Source organism: Chelmon rostratus, chromosome 10 (assembly GCF_017976325.1).
Source record: "Chelmon rostratus isolate fCheRos1 chromosome 10, fCheRos1.pri, whole genome shotgun sequence".
NCBI classification, from domain to species: domain Eukaryota; kingdom Metazoa; phylum Chordata; class Actinopteri; order Chaetodontiformes; family Chaetodontidae; genus Chelmon; species Chelmon rostratus.
The window spans coordinates 1,716,367-1,737,860 of record NC_055667.1 but is presented as its reverse complement, the minus strand read 5'-3'; the positions used below and the strand labels follow the sequence as shown (position 1 = coordinate 1,737,860).

The 21,494-nt window shown below is 41.6% G+C and overlaps 1 protein-coding gene across 3 annotated transcripts; it reads right to left on the bottom strand.

Annotated features, from left to right (window-relative positions):
• Window positions 1-2,868: 2,868 nt before the first annotated feature.
• rbbp8l (retinoblastoma binding protein 8-like) lies at window positions 2,869-21,190 on the bottom strand. Of its 3 annotated transcripts, none has more exons than XM_041946298.1 (14): window positions 21,021-21,190; window positions 19,114-19,213; window positions 18,965-19,007; window positions 15,863-15,958; window positions 13,322-13,434; window positions 12,964-13,039; window positions 12,444-12,628; window positions 12,302-12,345; window positions 11,779-11,861; window positions 10,710-11,433; window positions 10,509-10,608; window positions 10,355-10,419; window positions 10,060-10,204; window positions 2,869-6,814 (listed from the first exon to the last, which is right to left on the bottom strand). In XM_041946298.1, the coding sequence occupies exons 2-14, from the start codon at window positions 19,172-19,174 to the stop codon at window positions 6,753-6,755; spliced, it is 1,797 nt and encodes a 598-aa protein (XP_041802232.1). In that variant the 5' UTR covers window positions 19,175-19,213; window positions 21,021-21,190; the 3' UTR covers window positions 2,869-6,752. The 3 variants fall into 3 exon arrangements, with proteins under 3 accessions (XP_041802232.1, XP_041802234.1, XP_041802233.1); XM_041946300.1 differs by having other exon boundaries at window positions 10,355-10,416; XM_041946299.1 differs by having other exon boundaries at window positions 10,509-10,605.
• Between the last annotated feature and the right edge of the window lie 304 nt (window positions 21,191-21,494).

Genomic DNA, 21,494 nt, shown 5'->3' with positions numbered 1-21,494 from the left:
CACTTTGCTTTCACTGTGTGGAACAGCCTGCTGTCTGTTATCAGCTGCTTCTTCAGTGAGGCTGTGATGGAAGGGGCAGAGACAGCAGCTGGCCACTGCGTTAAAGGCTGCAGTAAAAATAGTGTAGCATTGTTAACGGTGAGGTAAAGTTTTTAACAGAGGCCATATCATCCCTTTATTGTTTAATAGATGAGGATCACTGTCTGGCACTCAGAGTTAACAAACTTTCTCGGCATTATGGTCACTCTTGTATTAAACACTTGGATTGTGATGGACAGCTCGTCTCTAATTCAAAACATGTCTGCAACATGGTGAATGGTGAAGCCTAATTCATGTTGGTATCATGTTAGATGGAGGAGCGGATGGATAGAGGGAAGAATGGATAAGTGGAAGGATGGAGGGACAGATGTGAGGGACATATTTGCATGGTGTGCAGGACAGCTCCAACATGTATTCAAATGATAGTTTGACAGCTATCATGCAGTGCATCCTCTGGGTGGAGGCAGGCAGGCAGCAGAAGGGGGGCCGGGTGTGGGCTGTTCAGCCCCCGGGCCACAACAGCAGCTCCACAGCAACACATGAGAGAAAGCTCTTCATCTATAATCCTTAATCAGCAGTCAGGATTAGAGGCCAAGTTCCATCTGAAACCCCGGCTGCACCGAGAGGTAGGGAGGGGGCGTGGGCAGACGAGGATAAGAATGACATGAATGAGATCAGAAAAAAACAGAAAGGTAGAATTGAGTAGTTTAAAATTGGTGAAGGATAATACAAGATAAAAAAAAATCCCAGCATTAGGGATAAAGAGAAAGAATTGGTGTTTAGCAGCTGTTCACAGCTGCAGATGACCCGACGTTGCCTGATGTGGGTGCAGCCACAATCAACCATTTTCTCTGCATGACGGGCCTCAGTCTGGGCCTCTATTCAAACTCCAGGCGGAACTGAGTTCCTCTTTTAGAAGTTTGAATATAGTTAGCTATAATAGTTTAATTATTAGACAGGGAATTACTGCACTCACGGCTGGCAGACTAAATGTTACAGGTGTGTTTTACCCTGACTTCACACATGCTCTCTGACATGCTCGGTCTATGGTGCTTCATGAAAAGAGTAACAGTAGAGACACTGATCCGACGTTGGTGAGACCAGTCTGTGGATGGAGCGTGATTCACTGCTGTCTGGCACACAGTGCTCTATTCCACTCAACTCAAACATGGTTGTAGCATGACTGTGTTTTATTTTCCATGATTGTAAATCATTCCCTTGTCCTTTGATTTTGTTATATTTCCTCCTTGTATGGACTATTTCCTCTGCCAAGCAGGTTGTGCTTTTGGTTTGGTTTGTTTGTTCATTAGAAGGACTACAGAAAACTTCTGGCCTGATATTCTTTGGTAGAAGGATATAGCAAGGGCAAAGGAAGAGCCCAAAACATTTTGGAGTGGATCTGAATCATGAGGCAGATACACAGCTTGTTTTTCACCTTAACAATGTGAGATGGAGGAATAAATGCCACATCTTAATATCCAGTAGAATGAATCATAGATGGTAATAAATCAGATATTCAATCATAGATAGTAGACAAACATCCAGACGTACATGGTTGTGCTTGCAGTTTTAGAAGAGTGGGCTATTACTCCTGTTGGAGGTCTGTGCTCTCTGAGTGCCCTTTTAGTTTTTTGTGTGTTTTGAAATTAATGTAAGATTCACATCAGTAAAAAAAAAACATCAAACAAGTGGAGACTTGGTGTTCTTCTTAACCTTGACCATGCAAGATATGCTAGCTGGTAGCAGAGGGGTGGACTCACATGACACTTGAATCAGACTTAAGTCATGAATCTGATGACCCCAGACCTGACTTCGTTAGCATGACTAAAAAGATCTGCAACTCAGCTTTGACATGAGCATCAGTAACTTGAAAGTGCAGATTCAAAATGATATTACAAAATGTGTGCATAGCTCTTCATTTTTCCTACAACACATATACTTTAAATCAAGCTGACACAATCAGTCCCCTGGCTCAGCTGGAGAGGAGGGTGTGTTTGGCAGTGCGGACCAGCAGACAGACAAAACATTAACACATGTAGATGTTCAGACTCTGCTGTGGACAACACAAATGATGACGACACATAAGACTTCTGGCCCAGCGACTGGAACTGTGTCACAGCAACAACACACAAAGACACAGCTGATCACGTTGCTTTAAAGATGTCACACAGTCTGTTTGAAAGGATGAACACAATTTTTAAAAACATTCATTGTTTCTGTAAATTTACTGAATTAAATTCACAAATGTTTGGTGAAGGGGAGCTTGTTAAGGACGCAAAAGACAAAGTTTTTGGCCTCTTCTTGACTTGGAATTCATTCATTCATTTTCATTTGGTACTTTTGGATTTATCAGTCTTAACGTAGTTGTTGTCTTTACTTTTACTACACATAGATTGATTTACCCTAAAAGGAGGGCTAATGTAAAAGAGAGAAAAGAAGCAAAATGTCAGACCACACTCAAAGTTTAAATCTCCACCCGTCACTCACCAGAGGTGGAGATCTGACCATACAATCAAATTTCATCCGAGCAACCAGAACAAATCTAAAGATATCTTAGGCAGAGCTGATGAAATGCTCTGCTGCATTGCAAACATTTTGTTATTTAGACTGTAGTCAGATGATTGTAACGGTCCCTAAAAATCTTTCTGACTTTAAATTGAACCTGTGAATATGTTATAACAGCATACTGACCATGGAGTGGTGTCACACCACACTATTACATAACGAACGTTTGATGGTTTCATGTCATGTCTTGAACATGAAGTTACTTGTATTTCCCAGGAATACATAAGAGCTGAATCATATACCGTCAGAGATAGAGAAGCAACATTCAAGAACGGATACTTATTTCAGCATCAGAAGTAGTGCATTCATACAGTTTCTAATAGTGTATGTTATATCACTGTGACAAAAAAAAAAAATCTGTAAAGTTTGGTAGATTAGCACACTGTAAAAGTCAGTGCACAATAATACACTTCCAATGGCATAGTCAACCACATTTAATTAACACAGAGATGTGAACGGCAGGGAAAGGCTTGTCACTGACTATTGACCAATACTGTGCTTAATGGATTCTAATGGCATCAGAGCGACATAATGGAAACAGTAGAAATCAATATAACAGCATTCGGACTGCACAGGTTTTCACACACAAAATAAAAGTGCATGCTTTGAAAAAAGAAGAGGAAACAACTATCTTATATTTAGTACAGAGTAAATACTGGCTGACTCTCCCTATTGATTAAGGCATGTCATTAAAAAGGTATTTTACATATTTACACAAAATGGACACATTAGTTTGATAGTGTTGTCACAAAGGTCTAGATTATTTAACTGACTCCGTCACTGTGCTTTTATTGCCTCCACCCACCCATCCTACCACAGCTGTGAGCGGAAAGTTAATTCTTGCAAAATATGCGTATTCTGAAAATGAAAAAGAGGAAGAGGAACTTGTTTTTTTCTTTTCTTTGGGTGTTTGTTGGTGACTTAAGAAAGGCTGAGAGAGGAAGGGGGGCTCTGTGGCAAAAATAGCAGTGACAGCAATGCCAGGAAAGTGAAATAACTATACAGTAAATACTGTATGCGACATGAAAATAGGATAGTGTGTGACGAGCATTGGAGAGGAAGACTGAAGTTTGGCATTAGTAGGTGACACTAAATCACAGCTGGTTTACTTTGTTGGGCTGTAAGACAAGGGAAAAAGGATAATTCTGTATAAATTCTGAATTTGATGGGATAGTTTGTTTTAACAATACAGTGAATCTTAATCAGACACGTAAGATCAAACTGTTTAAAGTTAGTCACAGGCCTGGACTTTTTTCAGTGCTTCAGAAAAGGGGAACGGCGATGACGGTGCAGGTTGTGACAGAGATGGTTGTACTGCTATGGCAATAGCTGTGATGATCAATTTTGACCCATCAACAGCCAGGAGTAGACTGAATAGAGGACTCACTATCATTTCAATCTGACAATATATTAAGTTTCTACAAGAAAAGTCAGGTACTGAAATCTTTGTCTTCACTTACGGATATTCAGAGTGGCTGCAGACTGCAGTCACAGCCCCTCTTATCTTAATTAATGCATTTTAAAGGCTCTATGTGAAGCATTTCAACATCAATAAATTGCTACATTTATTTTGAGATGTTAGTAGATTACAGCAAGCAAACAGGGCCATCTTTGAATCTCCACTGACCACTGCAATGTGTGGTATCTACCTCTGCAAAACTCCAACAATAATACTTTTTCAATAATAATTTTTTTTAATCTAAATTAACAAGAAATTGCTTTAAGGTAACCAATGCAGAGCACTTTGTTCTGCTTTTTAGTGGCAAATAAAGGGAGCAAATACAGTAAAACTGTAAATACTCATCATTGTCTCAACCACATTTGAATTTGTTTACAGATATGATATATTTTGGCTAAAAGCATTGGACGAAAGGCAGGGAAAACCCTGATGTTTAAAAATGTTAAGTGGCTCTAATCAATGTATTTATATCCAAGATGCCGTACTCAGACTTTTGTATTAACAGACGGACCGGATGACTATGTGTCATGTGAAATCAGGTCTGTGTTTTAATAACGAGTATTATCTGTTCCCCTGAGCTCAACACCTTTGAGCACAACTTAACTGTTGTGATGAACTTTCAGTAGGCAGCTGATTTCAGTAAAAAGCTCAGGTAAACGAAGGTTATATCTACCTGCCGAGCACCAAACAGCAGAGAGACAAAGTTAGCCACTGTTCTCCAGAGTTGGTGAGGACCAAAGCAAAGCTAAAATTAGACTGAATATTGGACTGATGTTCGTCAGGTGGACACAAATACAAGTCCAAAAGAATGCCAAGGTTGCTCTGTGTTTGCTGAATAGAGAGGCAACTATTTGCTAAAATGCTTGCCACATCAACTTTATAAGGTGATAATACATCATTGTTGTAGATTCAAGTGGCCAAAAGCAGTTAGTCTTGGTTTAAGGTTAATCATAAAAACTTTTCTAAAATCTTCATGCTGTGGTTGGTAATGTAGACATATGGTGACCCTGAAAAGTAACAGGCACAGTAAAAGTCCCTTAAGATATCAGCGTACGGAAAGATGAGCCTGATTGGCTTATCTGTCTGTGGGGGCAGGTCTTACACGCATACCAAAGTTTGATTGACATATTTTGCCTATCAGATGATCTTCTGCAGACCATTAATGTCTCTCTACAGTCCAGTGTTTTTCCCAAGCCTCCTGTTGTTCTGAAAAAGAACAATCTAGATGTATCCACAACTAGCAATTATAGACCAATCTCTAATCTTCCTGTTTTTAGAAGGTTGTCTACAAACAACTGCGCAGTTACCTAACCCTCCATAACCTGTATGACATGTACCAGTTGGGCGCTAGAAAGAATCATAGCACTGAAATGGCTTTTGTCCAAGTACTCAATGGTCTTAAAATCAATAGCAATGCAAACACCCATCCATCCATCCATTATCTATACACCGCTGAATCCGCAATGCAAACAAACTTTCTGAAAACTGTACTGTTTATCTGGACCTGTTCTTCAGTAGTCCTCCACATATTAAAAATGAAGGACTTTCTCTGTATCTCTTGGCAACTCCTCATTTGAAGAAGTTGTAATTTTCTGTGGGGTTCCACAAGGGTCAGTTCTTGGTCCACTGCTATTTAACCCATACATGTCGATGACATCAACTGCTGGATGCCTCTCTTTTACAACAACAGGAGATTATGTACATTTTCATCTTCCTTTTCTCTAAAACACAGTGAATGTGTCAGAAATGAGTGTTGGTTCCACTTAACTTTCAGCATCACTTCACTGCTATTGTGACGACGGCTTTCTACCATTTCAAGATATTTCCAAATTTAGGATCTTCATGTCCGAGGCTCTGAAAAAATGGTTCATCTCCAGCAGATTAGGTTACTGTAATGCCCTTTTTATAGGTCTCCCCAAAAAGATAAGGCTCCAGCTCATCCAGAATGCTCCAGCCAGAGTGCTAACTGGGACTAGGGAAATACCAGATATTACACCTGTACTGAAAGCACTCCACTGGCTGCTGGTACAGTATAGCTCACTGACTTTATAGCCCAATCAGATCCTTCAGATCATCAAAATGTATCTTGTGAATGTACCTACAATCGAAGCTAAATCAGGTAAAGATGCATTTATTCACTATCGTTAAAGTTGGGAAAAATATCATGTTTTGACTTAAAATACTCAGGACTGGCCACAAACATGGCAGGAAAATGTCCCATTGTCTTGTGAAACACACCTTTTTTTGTTGTTACAATATGGCTGGAAAATGACTAGACATCTCTTAAAAATAAAAATTAGTGGGAAAAGATCAAGTGTCCAGAAACAGTGAATCCATGTCAGCTCTGATTCAGTGTTTTTACCTATGTACATAGTCAAACTGAATCAGGGTTGTTTAATAATAATAATTTACAGGTTGGTGGATGGCTTTTCAATTAGTTTCCTAAAAAATAAAAGTATATGAATACTGGGAGCCAGAGACACAGCATCAACTTAATGCTAAGGTTGCTCTGTGTTCACTGGATGTGTAAATACTCCACTGTTTGCTAATTTGTTGGCTGCATCAACTTAATAAGGTGTTGATGTGTCAGTGTTGTGTTTACAGTCTGTTGTGCTGCCCCCAAGTGGCCAAAACAGTCAGTTAATGGAGGTTTAAGTGTGATCCCCAGGTCATTGTGATGTCATGCTCTTTAGCTTGGGCTCTTCTCCTCAGATCTCACTGTGATCTTGATCTTCCTGTCCTGCTGGACGTCTGAAACGAGAAAAAAGGAAATCATTCCAGTTTTAGTGAGATTTTTTATGATAGCAGCTTTTATAGTTGTATAAAAAAAGATTGGACAGAAGGAATTAGAAAGACCATGATTGAGACCACATCAGTTGTGTGGAAGTCATTTCCAAGACCTGGTCCATTTAGATGACCTAGCCAGACTTCAGATTACATCAAAAAGAGCTCATATCAAGCAATTGTACCATTCAGCAGTCAATGGGATTACATGCCAGATTTTGGCACTTTAAGTATAAGCTATTTAAAGAATAGTTTGACATGCTAAATAGACACTAAATGCCACATTCAGGTGTAATGCAGATGAATTTTCCCATGGTTACATCTTTTTTCAGTGTGTTTGCTGAGCTCATCTGTGCACATCAGCAGCAGCAGTGCTGGCTCTAATTAAAGTTATTTTATTTTGAAGAATGATGCAAGTTCTCAGTCTGATGTAGAGAACTACGGACGGGTGGAGGCAAACATATTGCTCGCATAGACAGTCATGGCTTCTCTGTATATATCAAAACCTCCGTCACTGTTGACACACCAGAAGTCAATCTTCTTTTAAAGCTGTGCAGCTCTCTCAGTCAGTCACTTACAGTCTGTTTAGCTCACAGACTTTGCCTTATTCTCCCACCCCAGGTTTCCAGTCACAGACAAATGGTAAATGGACACTATATATATATCCTGTTTTTCTAGTGTGACAACCACTCAAAATGGTTTTACAACACAAGTCTACATTCATCCATTCACACACACATATTCATACTATGTGGCCAGGCCACCTGCTCAATATGAGCTCTTAACCATTCACACACACTCACACACTGATGTACAGCATCGGGAGCAATTTGCAGTTCAGGGGTTCTTGTAGACTGCCGAGGCCAGGGATCGAACGACTGACCCTCTGATGTGGACGCCTGCTCTACCTCCTGAGCCGCAGCCGCCACACAGCAAAAAGGCTTGTGCTATTTGGAGGTTTGTGTAATTAGTTTAATTTTCTGTCATGTATAAGTACCTAGGACTCATTTTCTAAAACTTTTAGCACATAAAAAAAGGATATCAGCAAAAGAAGGCAAGCAAAGCAAGGAGCAGGCAGGAGAGCAGGAAGTAGGAACTCACTCTATCTGTTAAAGGGGCCACACATGCTAAAGGTCTGGTTTCTCTTCAGTGTCTAAATGCTGGTTACCAACCACATGGCTGATGTTGTACAACACACTCTCACATTCTCAATGCAGCTAAATTTTGCGGTGCTTTTAATTTGTTGTCCTTTAATTCTGCTATACCTCCTCTCAGTCCAGATGCCCTGTTAAATTCATTCAAAGATCTGGGCTTATCCATCCTCAGCCAAACTGCACCACTTAAAATTAGGGAACTCGATAAAATACCCTCCACTGGAAGAACAATCACACTCAAGTCTTCTTCATCACTGTAAATAGCATATAACACCCTTTAAAGCCAAATATTAATATATCAGAAAGCAATTAAAGATGCAAGATTGTATTACTGTTCTGACCTGATATCTAGAAAATAACCACAACCCCAAAGTTCTCTTAAAAGTAATTGATTTCTGTCATCAGGGGTTGCCCCACTTCTTCTCTTGAACTTGATGTTGAGCTGTCCAAAAAAAATTGTCACTCTTCCTATAAAGACGATGGTGAATATCAGGACCCAAATCCATTTTTCATTTGTTCCAATCCCCATGTCAGTTCTGCTGCTTTTATCCAGTTTCAACCCAATACAGTTTCAGTGTCAGAGTACAGTCTCCCATAGGATTTTCCTGCATCTTAGATATCATCTCTACTGCGGTTAGCCCTGTAGCATGCCAAGCATGTTGTTGTTCACCCACAACTTAAAAGAAATTGATAATTTGGACCCCCTTTCTTTCAGTAACTGCAGACCAATCTCAAAACTGCATTCTTCTTCTTCTTCTTTCACTTGCTGGAGAATCTAATTTCTTCCCACTTTAAAAAAAAAAATTATAATAATAGTGTTTTAGTTTCTGCTCTGGTTTTAGAGCTCTTGATAGTACTGAGATAGCACTTAATAAGATTACTAATGACCCACTGGTAATTCCAGACAGACAGAAATTTAAGTGGTGCTTATGAGACAGTTGTCATTTGGAGACCTGGGAAGGCATTAATGGCTCAGCTCTTAGCTTATTACGCTCATACCGCTCCAACAGTAGTTCTTAAGATTTTGTTTACTTTTTTATGCTGACACCCTCAGTTATACATGCTGTTCAAACCCACAGATCCAGGCAGCCTAGCTAATCTCACAACCTGCCTCTGATATTCAATCCAGGATGTCCTAAAAGTCCTTAAATGTAACAATGATAACTCTGAAGTCATTCTCTTCAGTCCCCAAAATTCCATCAGCTCTTTGGTGATCTATGTGGTTTCTCAGATAATACTACACAGAGTATTATTTATTTATTTATTATTAGAGTTTATACTAAGCTCTGGTTTGACATTAAAATTGTATTGCTTAATTTTAAGGCCTTAAATGTCCTTTCTTCTACATACAATAATTTACTTGATCTGGTATGTGCCCTGTTCACTATAGAGATCAGTGGATGGAGCCCTGCTGGTTACTCCCAGGTCACGGTTTGTAACTAAGGGTGATCAGGATTTTGCTTTTAGAGCCCCCACACTATGGACGTCTCTGCCTTCTGAACTCAGACACTCTAGGGTTAGGGTGTCTCTTCTTCAAACCTTTCTTTTTGTAAAAGCTTTTGGAAATGTTTTGAAACATTTATTTATTTGATCTTATTCATTTCGTTTCATTGTCTTTACTCCCTATGTCCTTTGCCTTTTACTCATTTCATCGACCTTGTCTGGTTTTATTTTATCATTTGTAAAGCACTTTGAGACTTTTTTTTAGAAGAATGCTACATCTGTAAAGTGTATTAGTATTATTATTGATACCTAGCCGTTCCCCTTTTCTTGTTTTTATGCAAAGTTTAGTAATCCAACTGCAGTCTGACTGCTGGCTATGAGAGAGGTATTTATCTCCCCAGTTCCCCTATTCTAAACGTATTTCCCATAATGTTGAAGTGCCCCTTAAATATCATATGTGTGTCCACAGAATCAGAAGTTAAATAAATGTGTGGGGAAAAGAATCTCAACCCACAGAGCTTAAGAAATGTGATTTCATTTGAACACCACAACCCACAGGGAAAGAAAGGAAGGAAGAAAGACACACAAGGACTACATATACGAACTGATGCATACTGTCTGTGTCCGAGTCTCTGTCGGTTTCTGTGTCCACAGATGCCCTTTTCCTCTTATAGCCGCGGTTGCTTTCTTGTCCTGACACACTCTCCTCTTCGTCCTCCTCGTCCATGCTGCTTCCAGTCTCAGCTGCTGGTGATGATGACTGTGATGATGCAAAATATGCACAAGGGCTCACAACAGAAAGAAACTATAACCTCAAATAACAATAAACTAGAAACAGCTAATATTATATATATATATATGTGTGTGTGTGTGTGTGTGTGTGTATGCTTGTTGAGTTGAATGACCTTACCTTGCCATTTGATGATAAAGCTTCTTGCTTCTGCAGAGCAGTATTCAAAGTCTCCAGCACTACTACTGTTACAGAAACATGATATAAGTTTATTGTTCACCTGTTCACAGTAAATATATACCAACACAGACACATGTGGACTGAAGATCTTTACCTGGACGTAAAGATATAGTGAGGACAGGCACCTTCTTCCCGTTGCTTTGGTCCATCTTCCCATTCACTTCATCTGTCTGCTCCTGCTCTTTGATTACCTGCTGTGACAAGACAATCACACCATGAATGTCCATGTTTGTCCCCTCTTTAACATCGCCATGTCTTTGCCTTTTCATTTCATTGCTAAGAGACCTGAAATTACCTCGGGCTTATGGTAACTGGTAGGCTCTTCCTCATGTTGTTTGACTGGTGCTGTAGAGGAGGGTGAGGGAGGGATGACATGATGAGGCGACGATACTGGAATTGTCTTCACATCCTTGTCAGGGCTGTTCTGTTCTCTCTCTAGACCTTGTAAGGCCAAGGGTGAATAATCTGTTGCCAGTTGGCTGGATTTGGACTTTCCTCGATCTGATAGATCCAGAGGCCCCTCGCACGCCTCTCTAAGCCCCTCTCCAGAGACCCTCTCAGCCTTGGATGGCAGGATTTCCTTTTTCTCCTGAGGCTTCATTTGACTCTCCACGTTCTCTGACAGATTCCTCAACCTGAACAACACAGTTGGCTCGATGGTACTGGGCTTAGAGATGCTCTGCTTGTGCCAGAGAGACCCAAAACCCTGCCTTCGAGAGAGGCCATGTTGGCCAGTTGGGTTCAGGTTGGGAAAGTGTGGCAGGTTGGGTTTGGGAGAAGGTTGTACCACGAGGCTGCTCCCTGGGGCAGCCGCAGAAACCCAGTCAGGGGATTCCGATAGGGGCCATGGAAGAGTAACAGCGCTGCTCTTGATTGGTTGAGGACGGCAGGGGACAGGAACGTGGAGCACATGTCTGCTGGGGTTCATTTCTCCACCCGTTGATGAAGAAGTGTTGTTAAGAAGAAGGGCTTGAGGAGGGATCGATGATTGCTGGTCCAGTCCTTCAACACTCTGACCTCTAAGTTATGAGACACAGAGGCCAGTCAGACACGAAAGGTTAAGTTGTCTGAGCAGGTCATTAGGCCACAGTGATGGGCAGTAACATATTACTTGGTAATGCATTACAGTAATATGATCATTTTTCAGTAACAAGTGAAGAAACAACAGAAAATGGACTTCAGTCTACTTGAACTTTCCCAGCTTAGTGCTGACCTTTGATCATTCATCTTTTGGCTCTAAAAACACCTTTTGTCTTTGTTTGAATTGTGGCAAATCCAATTGCTGATTTCTTCCATCAGATCTTTACTTATCCTCCTATATAGTGGCACAACAGCCCATTTTGCCTTATCTCCCTCGGTCTCACCTCCTCTCTCCAACACTTGATACACAATGTTCTGTCTTCCAGGATGATAATGACGCGAGAGTCGAAAGAGGCTTGCATGGGCTCTGTGAGAGTGGAGAAGGACAGCCAGCAAATGAAATGAAAGTAAGAAAAAAATTCGTTAGACGGAGGACAGGAAGAATACTAATGCAACTCTAGTCTGTGTACACTAAACATAAAGCTGCTGCCAGGAGATGGATTAAAGAGCAGTAACGTCCATGGGGCCAGTGCCCAGCAGTGGTGTTCTCACAACTCCACCACTTCAGCTCTAAGCATATCCTGTACATGACTGCATCCACAAACTCACGAGTTCCATTTGAAGGCAGCAACATTCTTTAAACTACTTACCATTACATTAAAAAAATTAACAAATCACCGACTGGATGTGAGAGTGGTGTAGGTCTGCAAATGTAATGAGAGTATTTCCCAGATTCCTAGAAGTATTTCTTTGACATGCACCAGCAAGAACGTTAGATAATGCATTTAAATGTTTATTCAAACTTACAGTGTGGCTTCTGTTCACCCCTCTCCATTGTCTGTGTTCAGTTTCTGCTTGATCAGAAACAAAAAAAAAAAACATGAACTCATGTAAGAAAGAGAGGAGAGCATGAAAATCCTCCGTCCTCCCAGCTGTTCTTCATCCTCACCTGCGGGTCTTTGGCGTGCCTCAGTTATCACCGCACCATCACCATCTGCTGGCTGGCTGCTGGCCCTGCTGCCTGCCATAGTGATGAGGGCCAAAGGTCCAGAGGAGGGCGACAGTTCCACGGAGCTGTTTGGTTTGACCTCTGTGGTGGTGTGGCTGTTGGAGGAGTGGTCACCGTGACCTCGGCTACACACACACACACACACACACACACACACAATATTGCACAGTCACTGTGTGAGAAGTTGCTTTCAGCTGGACCACAGTCAACTCCTGGGATTAGACAGTGAGATTTGTTTTGAATGGTAATTATTCTGGTATTGGTCATACAAGCAAAATGTTGACATATCGGCTATGTGTATTTCAATATGCACAATTATTATAGGAAAATCGAACTATTTTCCACACAAACAAAAATGAAATAGTAATGACACATTTGCTGTATTGACCGCTACTCTGAGAAATACTTTGAGTTGAGCTGACTCATGCTAAAACTTCAGAATGAAACACCATATACTCACTCCAGCGCTGCTCTTAAACTACTGATCTCATCTTTAAGTTTCTTGTTCTCCTTTTTCATGTTGTTAATTTCTCCAGCTACAACAGAGACCACAAGTCACGATTAGAGCACTTAACAACAAAGTTATATTTGAAATGCATATTTAGTGGAAAGGAAAACTGATAGGAGGTTGGAAGAAAGTTGAGAGGAGCAACCACCAAATGGCAGAAGGCAAAGAGATAGGAAATGATTTAAAAATGTAAATGTTTTAGTAGGAATGCAAAGCTGATGAGCAGTGTGACATAAGAGACATAAGCTATGGAGGAAGAATAGATGGATGGTTGAATCACTGATAATGAAGACAGACATAAACAGAATACCCAGTAGAGAGATGTGGTGCAGGCTCTGTATCTGTGAGGCTTCAAACTCCTGTTGTCTTCTCTTGGCCACCTCCTGAGTTACTGTACATCTGTCACACAGTCCAGCCCTCAGCCTAGACAGGCAGCAGGAGACCACACTACATGAGAAACACACTGGACGAGACACATTTTACAACACTTTATGTTACTGAATGCACCACCCTGTGAAGTTAAAGTTGAATTTATTCCTGTGGACAGATGCCAGCGTGACAACAGCTGTCACATGACGAGAGATGATGGCCTGTTGATTCAAACAAACATCTCTCCTTTGACATAAAACCTTTTTTCTTCATCATCTACTGTTTCCGTTTTCCAGTCACAAACCAGAATACACCATAAGTGACCCGAACCATTGAGAAGAACACATCGACGATTGCCTCAACAGAATCTGCATCATGGACAAGGACACTACAGACGACATGAAAACGGGCAAAGACATCTGGGTCAGCTCTCCAGGTCATCTCCAAACCCACCACACTCTACACAGGTAAACAACATACTCATCTCCACAGAACAGAATCACACTCCTTGAAGTACTGCACAGTCACGACCACGAACACGACAAACACAGAGAACGGGTTCAACAATGAGAAACCAGAGGAAGAGACACAAACAGCTAGTCCCAATCCGAATACATGAGGGAAGAAAAAAAATTCAGTGGGCAAATTATACAGAGATGGACATCTGCACTGTGACAAGGACATAAACCTCTAAGCCTCTCTCATTTGCATTTTATTCTGATTTTATAATGTACTTCACTGGCTGTCTTTTTGTTTTTTGTTTCTATGTCTGCAGGTGCTGTGCACACGCACTCCGATTAATGTCTGGCTTTTCCCCCTCTGTCTCAAACATTTCCATCTGCTCAGTCATAGTCTGAGGTGAGTTTAACACAGTCATCGACCCCTCAGTGGACGGCACGAATATCTCAAACAATAAACATACCTTCCAGACCACAGAATCAAGGAAACAGTTAAAGAGTGATTCTTCATCTCACTGGCTCGCTACTCATATTCACACACTGACTTCTTCCTCACCAGCAACTCTAATATTTCAGACTCAAAGATCCACACAGTCATGAACAGAATCAGAACCAGAACCAGTCCACTTAAACTTTAATGTGCTTTCCCCAAGACCCTTTAAAATGTATCCCCCTGTCTATACTTTCCCTTAGTTTCTGTTCTTTAATTATAGAATTTTACATAGTGAAGTCAGCCAATTAGAGTAAACCATCCACCTGCATAGATCACTTCTACTGAGCACTGCAACGTATTTGAGTTCATACAAAATTTTAAGGTCATTATCCACAGTTACTCCAAGATATTTTAGACCATTTGGACGACACTTCAATGAGCTTGACTTTTGAATTTAAAAAATGACCTCAATAATCAAAACCCAGTGGTGGAATGATTTCACTTTTACTTCTACTCAAGGGAAATCCTGTAAGGATGTGTTTTGGCCTGTTGTTTATAATAAAGGGTTTTTACCCAATTAATAAACAACTCACCAGACCCAAACTGGCCAAGACTAAATCTGATTATTCCAACCTGTCAAAGGCCTTTTCAGCATCTACAGCTACAGCTATCCAAGGCTCAGTGTTAGATTTTGTCAGGTGGATAGTATTTAAGAGCCGCATAGATTGTTAGCTGATGAACATTTCAAAATAAAGCCACTCTGGTCTGAATGTATTAATTTTGGCAAATACTGGCTAAACCTCTCTGGATGATGGATGATTACCTCGGATGATGCAATTAAAGGCTCCATTTGTAGAATATTTGTTATCATAACATATTATTCTAATGACATCAGTTTTGAAAAATGCAACAATGTTGATGAAAGGTGGTGCAGTCTATGGTACTGCTGCCACAGTGTCTTTTTTAATACTATGATGAGAAGTGAGCAAAGTCTGGATAGTTCAGTTCCTACACATATTCCAACACAAAACAAAGAGCAAACAACATATGGTTGAAAGCTGGATGTATAGACTGTGACCTGATATCAATGTAAAGAAGAAGAAACAGCATTCTGTCATTCGTCTTCTTGCATTTACAACAAAAAGTTGAATTCATAAACAATAAATTGCACCATTGCTCAAGTCAGTACACCCAGGGGTTTTACAGCCACAGCCGTACTCAGTCCAGCATGACCAGTATCTTACAGTGGTTTAAGTTAGAGGATTAATTTTGCCATTATCCAATATTGCTTATTGTTTATTTGCATTTATTTCAATACAATCAGAGATTTGCTACTACTTGGTCTGGTATGATCACTAGCTCATGGTGGCAAATGTTGGCTAAAAATTTGGTTACATATCTGAGTTGGTTCTGATGAACTGATGACTCTTCTCTACTTGTACCTTTGTTAAACTATTATTTGCATTTACCATTACCTGTCTTTGCCTCGGGACGGGATTATTTAGTGAGACCAAACAACATTTTCATGTTTAGGCCTTGACTCTTCAAATACAAGTGCAGTACAGGTGGAATGGAACATCAGTAGGCCTACCTGTTCTCCAGTGTCTTGATATTCTCAGTGAGTAATCTCTGCTGTTCTTTCATCTGCTGGTTTTTGGTGAACAATTCCTCCATTCGCTTTGTATCACTGTTTACATGCACGCACGCACACACACACACACGCACACACACACACACACACACACACAAACAAAACAAGATTTAGTCTACTGGGAAAACTTAATGCCAGTCAGATAGCATGTCTCTGTATGTCAGTCTCTGTATGATCAGCAATTACAAAATACTGTGTCCTCTTATGTGAGTATTTATTCCTTCAGAACAGGCAGAGTAGCTGAAGAATGCAGGTTACAGACTGTTAGGCCAGATTCTACAGTATAGGGGCCAATACCCAAACCTTGGATACTGTCTCAGAAAGTGGTTGTTCGCTTAAAATGCCGGTGTCTAAAATACCATTTTACATTGATCAGGCGAACAGTGAAGGCTTAAATCCGAGCACTGGCCGCACAACAGGCATGCACAAATAATCACAGACAACTGCCAACATTTTTATCTTTCTAGAGGAGGAAGGATGATGAATAAGAAACGGATGGAGTACCTACTAAAAAGGCTAAAGGATTGTACAAGCATCTCAACCAATGGGAGGAGGCTAACTCGCTCTCAGTGAACAGCAATGTTGGTCAATGTGGCACTTTTTGGAAAAGGGACAGATTTTGTGTATCATACAGAGGGACAAATATATCAAACATAAGTTTGCCCAAGAGGAGCAGAAACATGTTCTCCTACCAAGCCGGTAGCCTCTCTCAAACTCACAAGTGAAGCATAATGTGTAAGTAATGAAGTTATATGTCCTTTTGTATTTTTGTTTATATAACTCAGGGATCTTTATAGCACATGGGTCTGACATTTTAAGTTGTTATCTAGTGGTGATCTTAGGATTCACTGTGTGTACTCTTGTTTAAATGCAAGGGCTATGTAGACTGTGGTGAGGGTGTTGTGTGTGTCAGAAAATGAGAGAGAGGGAAAGGCGCTCAAAGCGAAGATGATCCTGATGGAAAGACAATAACTGTCTTTTTATTACACCGAAACCCAGGAAGCAAACTCTGGTTCTGGTGTGATAAAGTGCAGCTTGCTGGCTGTACTGCAGCAGCAGAAAACTCATAGAAACAAGCAGCGAGTACAATGATTGATCAAACAGCAACAACAGGACTTGGCACTCTCAATCTCACAACAATACAGTAAAGCTTCCACAATGATGAAGCTGACAGTAACATACTGCCATTTACCAGTCTCTTCCCAGACAAAAGCCTCATGATGAACATGTGTTTCAGTCCAGCAGAGTTTGTTCGAGCCCAGATGGTGACGGGCCCGCTGTGTCGCTCCGTCTGCAGTTGACTGGCAGGCTGGTCCTCGCAGGCAGCAGAGGCTCATATATTTCAGGATCCAAACGTGTCAGTGAACACAAACAGTCCTTTATTTGTCCAGCGACTTAAAGGACTGTTACCTAGGCCACTTCAAGTACAAACATTTGATTAGGAATGATCCACCTGCTGTAGCAACTTGACGTTGCAGTGGAGTGGGGCGCAGAGATTCTTATATCCTTGATGATGTCATGGCCGGATGTGTTGCAGGGATTCCCCTGACTACCAGTGACTCTCGTCCAATGGGAAACCAGGAATTAGATTCAAACCGAATCTTACACTGAGATCCACAGTGCCTGGCGGGTCATCTACATCTTGTAGCAGAAGGGGCTCTCACACCCTGGATAGTGTGCACAACTGCAGGTGATAGTCCAAACCTTTACAAGTGCTCCGGTTCAGTGGCCAGCCCCACAGCTGTTGGCCTACAGTATTTCTGGGAGGTGGAGGATCGTGCTCCCGACAGTGCGGGAACCAAGACATATGGGAAACTCGTGAAGGCATCCACAGTGGACGTTGTGCATTCTCTCATGAGGCAAACAGATCTATCTTCACCTTCCTGACCCTCTCCCATAACACCTGAGTGAGTGTGGGACAAGACATCAGATTCTGTTAAGATAGTTACTAGCCAGCTCGTAGCCTTCTCCTGCGCTGTGTGAAACGGTTGTTTGTTCATCACCGCCCATGGAAAGGTTGTCTCGAGAGTGCTGGCCATGGTGCTGGAAACGCCTGACAGTGTCAGCACTCAATGAGTCTGAAGCAGGTCGTACTGAGAATAGCCACTAACTCACCCTTGAGGATCTTTTACTCATGAAAATATGTGGAATTGACTAAGCTATGTATGCTGCATCGTGTGTGTGTGTGTGTGTGTGTGTGGTGGCGAGCCTCAGTGCACGTGTGGGGAGAGAAGGCAAACTGTTCTTGACTGCTCTCCCCTGAAAAGGACCATTATAGTCCCTTTGCTCAGCTGGCTTGAGACACGTTTCCTGCATCATGTCATTGGCTCTGACGTTGGCTTTTTTTGAGGAGCTGATTTCATACTGTTTCTTGTTGGGGCGGTGAAGGGTCTGCTGAGCTGCGAGTGCTAGAGGAGGATATCGCAGCGGGGGAGGAGGTGTCAATTAGTCACATAAAATAAAGTACCTCCCTAAATTCATCTTTTTAGGACTTTTCAGCTTTATTGCCCAGTTTAAGACATTTCTTAGAAAAGTAATTAAAAAATAAGAAATGTAATAAGTCACATTACTTTGAAAAGATAACTACAATACAAAAAAAAAAATAGCAACATTACTTGTTTTTACATTTTTAACAAAGTAAATAGTGATCTGCAACCCATTACATTTCAAAAATAACCTTGCAAATTTGGGTTGGCCCATAATTTGTACATTGTTGTTGAATAATTTAATTAATCAGGTATTGAGCCAGATTAGTGGAATGATGTTAATGAGATTATTCCACTTGCAACTACAGCATTTGAAACTGAATTTGAACTGAATGGGTTGTTACAGCTTCAGCTTCCTTACAAAGTCAACATGACATGGATGATCGCAGGCCCAGGTGCAGGACCAGCATACCTGCCTACCCAGTCCACAAAGACTTCAGGCCTGCACACGGCTCCCACACTGGATGAACCTATGTGCTGCTAAACTTGAAAATCTTGTCAGCGTTGTCTAAACATGGTCATCTTGAAAGCTCAGGGAGGTGAAGAACCCACTCACCAGCCCTTCTTGTTGGATAGCTCTTGGATTTTCAGCTGCCACCCTGGAAGTCAAAAACACAGCACACCTGGTTAAGAGGACTTAAGCAGCATTACAGCTTGTCTCTGTCTGTTTTCTGTTGCCAGTGGCCGCTGATGATTTCCACTTACCCTCCACTTCACGTTCGTGGACCTCCCGCAGTTTAAGGAGTAAGGTGTTGAAGCACTCCATTGCTCCGATGATCTCCTTTGACCTTGAGTCAGACTATACCTGAAAAGAGAGAAGATATTTCTCCATATTTTAGATGGATGGGATGAAACTGGACTAAATGTTATTACACTGAATTTTCCTATGAATGTACCAGACCCATCGCGACCCTTGTCTGACTGCACCCTGAATCCAATGCTTTTACTAATTCAACTACAAACCTCATGGAGTGGAACCATAATAAATCAGTCAGTTATTAGGGGTTGGGTGTTACAGCCTGAGGACTGTTCTGAGGACAGCACTTTGCTGCCACTGCACTGTCAAAAGACGTCTCGGTTACACAAATGTGGGAGGAAATTTTGTTTGTTATATCAAGGATGATAGGAACTAGTTAGACTGGTCCTGCCAGATCGGAGACTTCTGTCTGCACTTTGTGTTTTAAGTCCAAGAAACAGCTTTTATAGTTTGCACATGTGTATGTGTACACATACTGTACATGTGCATCACATGGCGCCAGTTTAAAACTGTGTGTCAGTTATTACAAACTAACAAAATAAGGTTGTTTCTTGATTGAAAGTCGAAATGCAAACTGGCAGCTTTTTTGCCTGTAAACTGAAATCCTCAGTGTGTCACGTGCTCTCCGTCTGATCCACTCTCACGCACATAGACGTGATCGCTGTTTATGTGCACAAATACGTGAGTACCATTTTGCATTTTGATCAGTGTGGATCAGGCTCTCTCGACATGTCAGGATATGTCAGGCAAATGGCTGTTCGGATCACCTCAGCAGTGCAAGAAAAAACCTGTCTGCCTCTATGTTACTGCTCTGCTGTCTCCAGATCATTGTTCTCACACGCACACACAACGTTGTCACTGTGTCTATTATTTCTGTGTAGATACACTGTCTTTCCAGTATATTCATCCATAACTCCGTTTCTACAGACGCCACTGTATCAACTGACACAGAAGTCCCCCAGTCTGTGAAAATCTGTGGTCCTGGATGCCAGAGGGAGAGAGAGAGAGATACAGGCTGTGTAGATAACAACCTGGCTGCATGGCTCACTGCTGCAGCTTTAAAGTGCCTTTCCCGTCAGCTGGGAGGTTTGCTGTTTGATAAAAACCAGACTTGACTGGAGAGTGGACGTCTTAGTGTTCAGACTTCATTCACTGCTGTCACACAATACCAGCTGATGCTGTTCTGTACTAATGACCAGCCAACGTCTAAAACATGCCATTGAAGCTATTGTTGAGCTGCTTTACTTTCAGCACTCCTGTGGCTTCTCATTGTCAGCACGTCTGACTCGTAATGTGACTGGAATGGCCAACACTGGAGAGCGACACTGAGCAAACTCTCTTCTCACTCATTTATTTTAACAGTGACAACCACAGGAAGATGTGGCTTTTATGCAAATAATGATGAATGAGGAATTACAGACATTTCAATAACAAAACACACAGTCTGTTACACTTGTGTATGAGCTCCACCCTACACACACACACACACACACACGCACGCACACACACACACCCACCCACCAACCCACCCACCCACCCACTCACCTACACACACACAAACACACACACACTCACACACACACACCCAATCACCCACACACACACAAGCTTATAAATACATCTTTGTCTGTGCTGTCTCAATACGAACACTGAGCATATGTGAAAGTGATTTACAAGTTGTTGTATTACACCCTATCTTTGCTTAATGAAAGACTTCCATGTATCGTATTATTGACAAGCAGCATCATGTTTATTTATCTAAACGTCATGCTGTAATTCAAATGCTTTTCTGAGAAATACAAAAATGCGTTAACTGACCCTAAAACTCCAGGCTGCTCAGACCTACTGTACTCACCTGCCAGGCAATCTGTTCTGGCCCTGAGGCAACGACCCAGAGCTTAATCAACGGTGTCTGGCCTCATCCAGCCGAGGACCCCTTCAGCTGTTCACCGCTGGACACCGTTTCAGCTTGCTCGGACTTCAGAGATGGACTGAGTGATACAAAGAGAGAAGTAGAGAATGTGCAATAAGGAAGAGAAAGAAAGGAGAATGAGGTTAGGGAGAGCGTCCCACACCCTCCCCTCTCTCATCTCTCCACCCCAGAAAACCGGTCGGAGCGGTCGTCCCCTTGAGGAACACAAACACTGAGGCCTGGGCAAGTTCTCCCTTGATATTCCTGTTCTGCTGAAATCCCACTTAACCGGCTAAACCAGCCCTATAAAGCCCTGTGGGGATAGAGGGACAAAGCCGATTGGGAAACAGATAAGTCCAATGCAGAAACCTGCAATGGTACACAGAATCAAAAGTTAGAGACACAAAGTTTCAATGT

What these genes read in the sequence shown, in the direction of transcription:
- rbbp8l (XM_041946298.1), bottom strand. Translation starts at nt 19,174, where the DNA reads ATGGAGTGCTTCAACACCTTACTCCTTAAACTGCGGGAGGTCCACGAA. An exon ending in AGTTTAAGAGCAGCGCTGGA is followed by an intron (nt 12,629 to 12,963) that starts GTGAGTATATGG and finishes GTGTGTGTGTAG; the next exon opens with CCGAGGTCACGGTGACCACT. An exon ending in CACTATATCTTTACGTCCAG is followed by an intron (nt 10,420 to 10,508) that starts GTAAAGATCTTC and finishes TTTCTGTAACAG; the next exon opens with TAGTAGTGCTGGAGACTTTG.